The sequence below is a fragment of the Durio zibethinus genome, chromosome 8, assembly GCF_047325235.1.
Source record: "Durio zibethinus cultivar Kanyao isolate XHJ-2024 chromosome 8, ASM4732523v1, whole genome shotgun sequence".
Taxonomy (NCBI): domain Eukaryota; kingdom Viridiplantae; phylum Streptophyta; class Magnoliopsida; order Malvales; family Malvaceae; genus Durio; species Durio zibethinus.
This window is the reverse complement of record NC_143169.1, coordinates 23,550,304-23,561,766: the sequence shown is the minus strand read 5'-3', so window position 1 is coordinate 23,561,766 and position 11,463 is coordinate 23,550,304. Positions and strand designations below refer to the sequence as shown.

Here is an 11,463-nt window from a genome sequence, read left to right as displayed (position 1 = left end):
TCTTATATATTTTTTATTAAAATTTTAAATCATATTATTTTTATAGTTTTATATTATTTTTATATTATATAATATCATATTTAAAATTATTTGGTCAAAATTTAGGCCTGTCGTTTATGTATTAATTTGCCTGCAAATGTAAACAGTTGAAATATGTTAATATCCACTGCTTGAGTTGGAACTGTGGCAGAAGGCAAGCCTGCCTTGCTTCCCCCCTAATATTAATTAAATATTAGAATTAGGCGCGCGTTTCGTTATTGAATTATTTTTTATTTTTTAAATTATATTTTTATCATGAGAAAAATAAAATTTTAATATTAAATTTTAATGAATGACAATATATAAATATATTTATTTTTAATATAAATTATAACTTAATTATACAAAAATATAATTTTATATAAAATTAAGATATTAAATAATATTTTTATTAATATACTACAAATATAATATATATTAAATAAATAATATATATATTATTTTATATATTTTAAGAATGATCGAGGCAAAGCACTCAAAATTCAATTTAAACTTGACTCAAATTATTGAAAAAAATAAATTTTAGCTCAATTTTTATTTTAAAAAATTGTATTAATTGGATTACGACGAATTAAAACTCATTATATGTAGATTATTTTATTATCTTTACATTCATAAACTTTTTTTCTCCAAAATTTATATAATAAAAAATTTAAAAAAATGACAAAAAAAGATACATGTGAATTTATTAAATTAAAGTATTAAATAATATTTTTTAGTAAAATACTTATATAAGTATAAAATTAAATAAATAATAAAATATATATTTTTATATATATTAAGGTTAAAGTATAATACCCAAAATTTTAGTTTTATTTGAGCTCGATTTTAAAAAAAAAAACTCAAGCCAATTATTTCATATTAAAAAAAAAAAATACCAATTGAATCGAAATGAATCAAAACTTATTTGATATGGATTATTTTCTCACTTCTATCTCAATTGATTTTTTCATTGTAAAATTTATCTAATAAAAAATTTTAAAAAAACTTTAAAAAAAAATGAGACAGGTGCCTTATGGACACCCAAGAGAGATGGAATACTTTATATCTGTCTCCAATCCAACCTCATTTTAAAAAAAATAAAATTCATTCCAATCTCAATTAAAAAAAAAAAAACACTTATATTAGATCAGTGTGAATCAAAACCAATTAAATACATATTATTTTATTATCCTTACTTCTATTAATTATTTTTTTAATAAAATTTATCAAATAAAAATATAAAATCAAAAAAGCCAAATAAAAAATTTAAAAAACAAAAAATGAATTGAATAAAATAATAAATAATGAAGGAAGGATAGAACCCTTTCCTTCTTCCATTCTCTACAAAATAAAATATATATTTTAGTTTGGACACTCTTTTGTCACTTAATAGTCTTTGTTCTATATTTCTTCATTTTAGTACTGTTTGATCTAAGGAAATCTATCTCATTCTTAATGTCAAATTTTATTGAGATAATCAGACAATGTGAAAGTGGGGCAAATCTGTCACATTGTTAATATCCAGGGTCAAGCTTTCTCTGCTGCTTATTCCAAAAAAAGACTGGCCATCATCAGCTTGAAAACTCAGAAATCAATTTGTTTAGATGAGAAGCCAAATGTAAGGAAGTTGATTTTTGTTAGAGGTTCCCTTCATCATCTGCAAGCTTGTTGGGTTGATCGCATCCGATGAATTGCCACTGCTCAAATAAAAAAAAAAAAAAAAGAAAAGAAGAATGGCATTAATTGGTAGATCAAAGAACCGAGCTAAATTAGATTACACACGTGCGACTAGAAGAAAAAACAAAACAAATCAAGCCAGTCAATCTGAAACAGATTCAACCAGCTGGTCGTAATATGCTTGGTGACAGCTTATTTGGAATGGGATATTGGAATGATGCATTTTGGCAAACTTATTTCAGAATTTTTTGGCGAAAATTTTATCTTTGTTCAGTTTCCATATATATATATATATATATATATTATTATATGATGTTTTGGAATCTATATTTATCACCCAAAGCCTCATATGTACATCCATTTATTCATTTGATCCATCAAAACTGGTGGAAAAAATGTAACTGTAATGTGGCCATTATTATTCCAGCAAGTAATGGAAACCTACAGTTCTCAGTACCATTTAATCATTCATGACCTTCCCTTCCAGGGTAAAACAAACTAAGAGCAATCGCACACCTAAAGCATATATATATATATATATATATATATTAAAACAACATTAAAATAATGCTTGGATTTGAAGTGAAGTGATCAGTTGACATATATATTTGTTTCAAGTCTTTTTTTTGACGATTGCTTCGTGAACTCTCAAACCACTCTTCCATTTGCCACTCCACACTTCGTACAAGCCGAAATAAAGCCTGGTGTCAGGTCGATCTCCAGGAACTTCAACAAAAAATGGCTCATTTGGAACTTCAGTGGGTTGCCTGGGGAGGTTTTCCAGTTCCTTGAGCCTTTTCCACTTGTACTTTCCCTTCTTCCCCACCTTAGCCATCAAGAAAACTGGGGACCCGCTCCAACCAGATGCATCCCCTTTGAAGCTCAGTTTGAAGGTAATTTGATAATTAGTTAAACGCTTTAGTTCGACTGAACCGGTTACTTCAAGCCACGACACCTGAACCAATTCTGCAAATTCTTCAACATTGCTCCTACAATAAGAATTGTAGTAACACTTTATGAACATAAATAAAGAAAATTTTAATACAATATATCAAATTAATTATATAAAATAAATTCCTTACGTTGTCGATGATGATGCTGATGATAATGCTGAGCGAGGAGGAATCCGCCAGTAGCGACTGTCGTTTCCCCATACAACGTTAAATGCTCTGGGTTTAAAAATATATAGTTCCTGATTCTGTCAGGAATTAGACATTTGTTACTACCAACATACCACACAGGATAAGAAAAATAATAACTTTTGAAACCGATTTTCCTGAGCACCAAACACCATATATAAAAGTACCTCTTCTTGAAATATAGCGTCGGTTTCTGCATCGTGATGAGGCTTGCTAGCCATTGCTAATACGTTTTGGTCCTAAAGGTGAAGGGGAAAAGGGCTACGATTTTTGAAATGAATGTGAGGGTGAGCCTTAATTTAATTTATAACATAGGAAGAAGAGGGATGGTAGGAAAGAATTTTTGCTGCATTCATTCATCAATATGACCCATCAAAGGAAAGCACACCGAAGTGGAAAACGAAAAGAATCAAGTAAGCTTGGCTGTTAACTTTTCTGAAAGAATCACATCTTTAGGTAGCAATTCCCTTTTTTTTTTCCCTTTTTGTTCTGCTTATCATCTTTGCTTGCTTGTATTTCTTTGTCACGCAATGTTCATCCACTCGTATATATTTTAGTTTTTCTGCAGGTAGTGCAATTTTATTCTTCAACAGCTCAAGTTTTGACGTTAATGTTTGTATTAAAGCATAGTGGCTGTCAATTTAAGAACTTGATTCTGCGCGTGGCCATGTACACCAATCACTTATGTTTAAAGAATCCTTCGTAATCAAGTTGATTTATACAATTATCATTATATTGTGTTTGAGTATATCCTTCGTAATCAAGTTGATTTATACAATTATCATTATATTGTGTTTGAGTAACGAAATTATAATAAGATAAAATAAAATTATATTAAATAATATTAATATATGAATAAAATTATATTAAGTAATATTAATATTATTTTATGTTTTATGAGTATAAGAATTATAATGAATAAAATAATTTTATTTATCGATCAAAATTATTTTTTTTCGAAATTTATGTAATTTAAAATATTATTATAATTTTTAAAAGCATAATGAAACATGTAAATTAAATCTCACGAATTAAAAATAATTTTTTTTTTACTTTGAGAGGAATAAATTATTTTATGTCAAGAAAATGATTAATTTTCTTTTTAATCTTATCCTTTTTTCAAATACAAACAAATATTATGTAAGATGATTATTATTTTATTTTATCCATTATCTTATACATCCAATGTAACCTTAAGTCCTTATATTTTAATATCTGCAATATTTTTCCTGTTCTCAAATTATGTTTTTCTTTCAACCAACAAAATTCTTTGCCTAATTACCATAATATTTTCTTTTAGTAATATCTGCATTTCCTTATAATATAATAACACAGAAATTTCATTGGATTTCCTTTTGACATTTCTCTCTCTCTCTCTTTTTCTTTTTTTTTTTCTTTTTTGTTGCCTTTCTTGGTTTCTCTTTGTTCTTCGTTCGACATAGCAGCTTCTGCCGACAGTTCTTACATGGTGGATTTTGCTGAAACTTGGTGGCTTTTTTACCAAATTCAAAGTGATCATTTCTAAATGTAAAAAGTCTGCCAGAAAGGACACAGTCAAAATCGACCTTATTTATAAATAAAACACGTTTTCTCACCACTTGACCTTATTTAACTCGGATATACATGCATTTGTTCCAAAAATGAAACATATTTTTGTCGTAATCCTCTCCTGTTTCCCTTTATGCTTAAGACAATAATAAATACCTAATTTCCTGGTGATTTCGAGTATATTCTGGTTCTAGATGCACTTGTGATCAATATTATTCTCCTCCAACTATATATTTCTTTACTACAATTTTTTTGGAAACAAGCACAGAACCAATGTGAGTCATGTGTTAGCAAAAATGCTCTTCACATGCATTTAACTTAGTTCCTACTCTTGCACCGTTCCTCCCAGTTTCTTTGTACCTGTCTTGCCTTTAACGGCAAGCATCATTCGACATGGGTTCCATACAGGATTCTAGGTGTTCATCATTTTACTCCACTCTAATGGTTCTAAACCTACCCAGCGAGGAAAAGGAGAACAGAGTTAACTTCAATTTGACAAAAAAAAAGGCACAAACAAAAATTTCAAACCAACATCCTTAAAAAACCTTGGAATGTTTAAAAGAGTCAAGTGAATAAAGCTTATTATATCTTGACAAAATGAGATCCAAGTCAATACAACCACAGTTTGTTACATTGATACTATCTGGGTGTAGCAATTTAATCAAGAATGGAACAATTTTGAACAGGCTAGACAATTTTTTAGACTAAATACATAGGGTTGCCTTTTTCCTAGGACTATAAACTAATGAATGCAACAGCAAGAATTAGGGCCAAAATAGTTAGTATCAATACATATTTATGTACCCATTGTCGTAACGGTTTTGGGACTGTCAGACATAAAGTATTTTAAAATCGAAGTAAATGAGAGAAGTCGTCACCAATCTTTGTTAGGGTGTGATTGGCTACCCAACAGTTTATCTTCTTAATAAAATTATAAAAGCAAGTTTAAAATTTATCAAAAAGATAAATTTTGATCTATGAAAAATCAGGTTGGGTCTGAGAGTCGATTACGTGTGAGGAATGATTAGCATCCCCACAACGCCCATAAATTGATACCATTTAATTACGCGTTATTTTCAGTGTTGGATAAAAATGGTTTCAATTTGAATTTTAACACTAATTCCCTTCATTTGAAAAAATAAAATTTTGCTAAAGCTCTTTATGTAGGAATATTGAGAAAATTTTAAAGTTAAAGAATTATTTTAAAATTTTTCAACATCTAGGCAGAATTTTAAAATAACTCTTTTCGCTTAAGATTTAACACAATGATCTTTAAAATGAAATAACAATCTTTATAAAAAATAATTGTTAGTGACTCTCCAACATCTACGCAGAGTATCAAGAATTATTTTTTTCGCACTGTTATTTATATTTTATTTTATAATATCACAAAAATTCTTTTAAAAAAATGTATTATTCTTTTTTATTATAAAATATTTTATCGTCAAACAGTAAATTAAAGAGAGAATAATGTAGACAATTATCGATGATAACACGATAACGTATGTATGCTAATGAATGTCATGTAAAATGAAATGCAATTTAAAAGTTGGGTTCTTAAGTATAATGAGACCACCCTGACTCTCCAACATCTAAACAGAGCTTAGGTGCGACTGTTTATATTTAAGATCTTAATTTACAATTATACTTTTTATTTATTAATCTTATTATTAATGCGAATTAAAAAATCATGTGAAAAGACTTAACAAAATAAAATTTTCTAAATACCCCGTCATATAGGCGGTATTCAAGAACAAATTACTTCAAATGAGATTTTCACACGTGTCCTTAGGATTTACAGGATGTTTTGAGTAAGGGCTTGAATAAAGGTTTTAAAGGTTAGAGTTTCAAGATTTTGAAGATTTGGATTTTAAGGTTTTGATTTGAGTCTTGAGGGTTTTAGAGTTCGATTTTAAGGTTTAGAGGGTCTTAAACTTGAATTTTAGGGTATTGAAGGTTTAGGGTTTTGATTTTAAAGTTTAGAGATTTTAGGGTTTTGATTTTTTTAAAAAATGAGGTATGTGGTTTTGATTTAAGAAGTTTTGAATTTTGGGGTTTTGAGTTTTAGAGGTTTGAGATTTTATTGGGTTTAGATTTAAGGGATTTTAGATTTTTAGGGGTTTCGAATTTTAAGGGATTTTGGATTTTAAAGGTTTCGTATTCCAAGGTTTTGAAATTTAAGAATTAGTGTTTAAGGTTTCGTTTTTAAGAAAATACGAATATCTCTAAAAATCTTCAAATCTAGGCAGATTTTCAGAGCAAATTCGATTTTAATGATTTTTAAAAATTAATTAAAAATTTTTCATATATTTCTTTTTTATGAAAATTGATTAATAATAATTCTTCAACATCTAGGCGGAATTATTTTTAAGAATATGTTTTTATTCCCTCTAATATCTAGGCAATGAAAGTAATAAAAATTATTTTATTATTATTATTATTATTATTATTTTAAAGCATTTTTAATATATATTTTTTAATTATTATCTTACTTATTTTCATTTTTATTATTATTAAAATAATTAAATATTTATCCTAACAAATTTAAAAATTTATCATGTATAAATATATAAAAATACTTAAAATAACAAATATGATAATATAAAAAAAATTAGAAAATTAAAAAAAAAATTTTACCTGAACCGGACTGGTCAACGACGGTTTGGTTAGATCAAAAAGGGGTCGGTTCGATGCACGATTCGGTTGAGCAGGTTGAAGAGCGGTTCGGATCGGTCTAAGGAGCTACTCGGTCTAGTCCGATCAAATCGGTTCAGGGTTGCTGAGGAACCAGGTTGGTGGATCGGTTGCGCGGACCCTGGGTCAGGTCCAGGTCCACGCGCGGATCTTCCCTTGCCCTATACGACGTCGTTTTGGCTTTTAGACCTTTATATATAACTGAAAAAAGAAATTTTGTTTCAGTCTTTTTCTTTTTCAGAAAAAAAAAGTAGATGAGAGCTCTAGAGCTTCCTCGCCATCCGGTCGTCGATCCGTCGCATCGGTCGCCACCTGGTTCACCATCAACGGCGCTGTCGGTGATCGTCGGTGGCCAGAAAACTTTAAAATACCCTAAAAAATTTTTTTTCGTTCTCTTTTCGGATCTGGCTTTGTTTTTACCAGAAATAGCCCCGATCGTCGTAGATCAGGGCTTGAAGTTTTCTGTCTTCTTTTTTTTTTTTTTTTAAAGAGAGACTAATATGATTTTTGCTTTTACAGGTAGCGTGGCGCTAGGTTCCTTCCTACGGAAAGAACTGTGTTTGTCTATTTTTTATTTCTATTTTCTTTGGTTTAGGTATTTGGGTGTGGGTTTGAAATTTAAGTTTTTTATGCATGAGGATGGGAGTTCTGTTTGGGGTTGTTGAAAGTGTTTTGAGGAAGGCAGTTCATTTGAGCTCGAGGGTTTGTCGTAGGGGTGGATTGAATAGGCCTTTTTTTTTTCAGAGAGAGTCTAAAGGGGAAAGGGATTGGGGGTTTTAAAGAGCTTCAAATAATGAGATCTGGGTGGCTGTAGGGTGGCTGTAGGTGGGCTGAACAGGGGGCTGATTGGGGGCGACAGCGACATCGTACCAATATTCTGGTTTCTGTCTCTTTTTCTTTTTTTATTATTATATTTTTAAGTTATTATTATTATTATTAAAATTATTATTATTAAATTGAAATGAAAACAGTAGACCCGGACAAAATCGGTGTCTACACCCATATGAAGGAGAAACTTACAACTTCTGCAAGAACAAACCAATGGAAAGAACGCAAGAAGGATCATCTTTTGAAGGAGGACTATCATGATTCCAATATGTTAATTTATTGAATTTGGCTTTCACTTCACAAGCTTTTCTCTTGCCTGAGATGCTCTTCCCTAGAACAAAGCTTGTAGAACAATCAGAAAGAGGAAGACTAATACAAATTCTATTAAAACACACCAATAGGTTTATTATGGAGATCTGTACCAATTTACGAGGTATTATCCACTTTGATCTAAATATCTCACAGTTTTATCTTACAATAGGCATCTTAAAAGTATGGATTGAAACTCTACTTATATATCATAGCATAGAACATCTAGGATTGAGATGTTACAAACTCTCATGTTAAAGCTTTGCATCCTAATCAAACCCAATACAAAGTACATACATAATTATAAAACTAAGATCACACCAAATGTTAAAATACTAAGGGTGACTCTCACTGTGTAGCGTTTAACACTTTAAGGATTTTAGATGTAGCTTTCAAGATCTAGTACTTAGCTCTCATCCAATCGATGATGGCTCAGATACCATTTGTAAAGGCTTACATCTAACCTGTGAAGTATTGTCTACTTTAATCCAAAGATCTCCTAGCTTTCTCTCACAAAAAGCATTTTACATGCCTCCTAATAAGGAAAAACTCAGCTAGGTTAAAGCCTCAAAAACTCCTTGATAAAAAATTTGAACAAAGATTGTGAAGACCCACATCAAACTTGGGGGTATTGTCTACTTTAACTTGAAAGTCTCATCATTTTGAATAAGGACCATGGAGATCCACACCCAACTAAGGGGTATTGTTTATTTTGACTGGAAGGTTTAATGATTTTATCCCACAAAAAAAGTTTCATAAGTTTAAGTTTAAGTCTCAACTTATATATCATAACAAATTTTTAGAATCTCTCGACGTGAAATTGGGATGTTACACATAAACTCTCAAAATCTCTTGATGTGGGATTGGAGTGTCACACATAAACTCCTGTGTTCGAACTTAAAGTCCTTGTCAAACTCAACAAAAAGCACAAATAGAATCAAATAACCGTATACACAGAAGTAAAATCACACCAGACATAGAGATTTTAAAGGTGGCTCCCATTATGTAACACTTAACTCACGTCAAATTGGTAATTTGACTCTGATACCATTTGTGAAGACTCGCATCTAACTTTGAAGGTATTGTTCGCTTTGACCCTTAGGTCTCACTATTTTATCTCATAAAAAGCATTACACAAGTTTGAGTTTAAGTCTCAGTTTATATATCATATCAGATCCTTAAAATCTTTTAATGTAAGATTGGGGTATCATAGGAACAAAGAAGAAGAAAACTTAAGGAAATGGCAAATACAACCAATAATATATCACATCCGTTAATATTGTTATATTTGGGCCATGAAGCCTACTGCAAGACCAATGGAACTTCCTAAAATCCATCAATTCATAGCCAAATAGGTTAGTAAAAACAAAAATGTCCAGAGAGCACCCAAGTAGAGCACATTTGTCTTCAGGGAAGCACCACCTTTCACTCTCATTAACTAATTCACCAAAAGAAAAGATACAAAGACCACGTTCAATAAATCAATGATAATACAATACCTTGTTCATTGGTTTTCAGATAACATTTTCCCTGTAAATGAAAACTGTATAAATTTTCCAAATCATTTTTCTTTCTTAGACTATCCTCCCCAATTCAATGGGCTTAAACCAACCTTGTCCTAACATACAACTATAACTCAGAATTCAACTCCATGACATTAACAAGAATTTCATCTTTCCAACAAAATTAAATATAAAATATCATTTAAAAAAAAAACTAGAATAACCATTTGGAAAAGAAATAGTAGTTCCTTGAAGCTTCTACTGCTAACACATCAATCTCCATCCCTACTTAACATAAAACCCAAAAAAAAAAAAAAATCAAATCTTTACCTTTGCATAACATTTAATTATAAGAAACATACCTAGAGAAAAAAAAATGTTACCTTTGGATTTGGGTTTGAAGTATTGAGAAACAGAGCTAGGACCATTGAATTTGATGCTGCATGGGAAGTGATGAACTTGACCACTTAGATTTACTTTCTCTTCTTTATCTTTCTAGCTTAGGTTTATGCTTCTTGTTGTCCCTCTCTCTTCTTTCATTTTCTCCCTTTTCAATTCAAACCCTAACCCTAATTGTCTCCACACCTCAAAATTTTGGCTTTTCTATGTCTTCTCAGTCCTAACCTTCTCTGCACCCAACATTATTCCCATGCTTTTTTGGCAGGGTTTTACCAAGTTTGTTAATACGTTATGGGACATTCTTTATCCCCTTGCCTTTTTTTTAGATTGAAGTATGGGTTGTTTTAGTATATTGTTTTAGATTTTTTGATTTAGTAAAAAACTATTTTTAAATATATATATGAATTTGTACATATTAATATTATTAATAATTTACAAAATAAATATATAATATCTTTAAAAATATAAAAAATAATTTTATTAATTTATCATGATATTTTTAAATAATTAATCTAATTATATAATATTTAAATGAGCATTTTTATTTTTTCATATAAAAATTTATTAAGATAAAAGCAAAAAGATTAATAGAAAAAAAACTTTGAGATTATTAAACTTAAGAGAGAGAGCACAAATATTTTCTTTAAAATTAAAATACATATAAATTTTGGTTTAGAAAAATAAATATATAAAAAAAGTTGTAGTAAAAATAAAGAAATCCAACTTTGAATAGTTATTTTGTTCATTAATTTTATTTTTATTACATTAAAAATAGTCAAATAATAAAAAATAAATTATAAATTATAAAATATGTTTCAAAATTAAATACTGGTTGAAACAAATTAATTCATCAAAATCAATCAAAACTAATTAAAACTAACAAAAACGACCAATATTACCCAATGTCAAATCCAATATGAAAAATCACTTTTAAATATATTATTTTTTGACATAATTGGAGCATACCAATCCATATAAACCAATACCAAAATGAAATTAACTTGGTTTTTTTTTCCAAATTTTCCTCTTTGCTTTAAAAATTAGTCAATTATTATTGCATCATTTTTCTTCTAATATGAAAAAATTTATTTATTGAGGACTCCATTTTATCATATTTAGTCTCCAAAGTGTTTGACGTTCAAGATTTGGTTATGACACTAAGTTAGTATAGCATTTATACCTGACGTTTAATAAGGACAATGGTTAATTTCATAAATGATTTTTAAATTATAATAAAATATTAACTGTGGTACTTAAGTTTTAAAAATTTTTAATATAATACATTAATTATAAGTCTGTTAACTAATGTTATATTTAGATGATTATTTGTCTATTATATGTTATCA

At 29.0% G+C, this 11,463-nt stretch overlaps 1 protein-coding gene and 1 pseudogene across 2 annotated transcripts; both read right to left on the bottom strand.

Moving 5' to 3' along the window:
* Positions 1-1,994: 1,994 nt before the first annotated feature.
* On the bottom strand, positions 1,995-3,304 carry LOC149517649 (protein PHLOEM PROTEIN 2-LIKE A9-like). Of its 2 annotated transcripts, none has more exons than XM_089764808.1 (3): positions 3,005-3,304; positions 2,781-2,896; positions 1,995-2,710 (listed from the first exon to the last, which is right to left on the bottom strand). In XM_089764808.1, exons 2-3 carry the CDS (start codon positions 2,850-2,852, stop codon positions 2,312-2,314), a joined length of 471 nt encoding a protein of 156 aa, XP_089620934.1. In that variant the 5' UTR covers positions 2,853-2,896; positions 3,005-3,304; the 3' UTR covers positions 1,995-2,311. The 2 variants fall into 2 exon arrangements, with proteins under 2 accessions (XP_089620934.1, XP_089620933.1); XM_089764807.1 differs by having other exon boundaries at positions 1,995-2,687; positions 3,005-3,256.
* A 4,768-nt stretch (positions 3,305-8,072) lies between these two features.
* LOC149517648 (uncharacterized) lies at positions 8,073-10,369 on the bottom strand (annotated as a pseudogene).
* Positions 10,370-11,463: the final 1,094 nt, after the last annotated feature.

Excerpts from the sequence above, each read along its gene's own strand:
- LOC149517649 (XM_089764807.1), bottom strand. The coding sequence starts at position 3,058 with ATGGCTAGCAAGCCTCATCACGATGCAGAAACCGACGCTATATTTCAA. Across the intron at positions 2,897-3,004 it reads ACGCTATATTTCAAGAAGAG|AATCAGGAACTATATATTTT; the intron begins GTACTTTTATAT and ends AATTCCTGACAG. Across the intron at positions 2,688-2,780 it reads TCAGCATCATCATCGACAAC|GAGCAATGTTGAAGAATTTG; the intron begins GTAAGGAATTTA and ends TTCTTATTGTAG.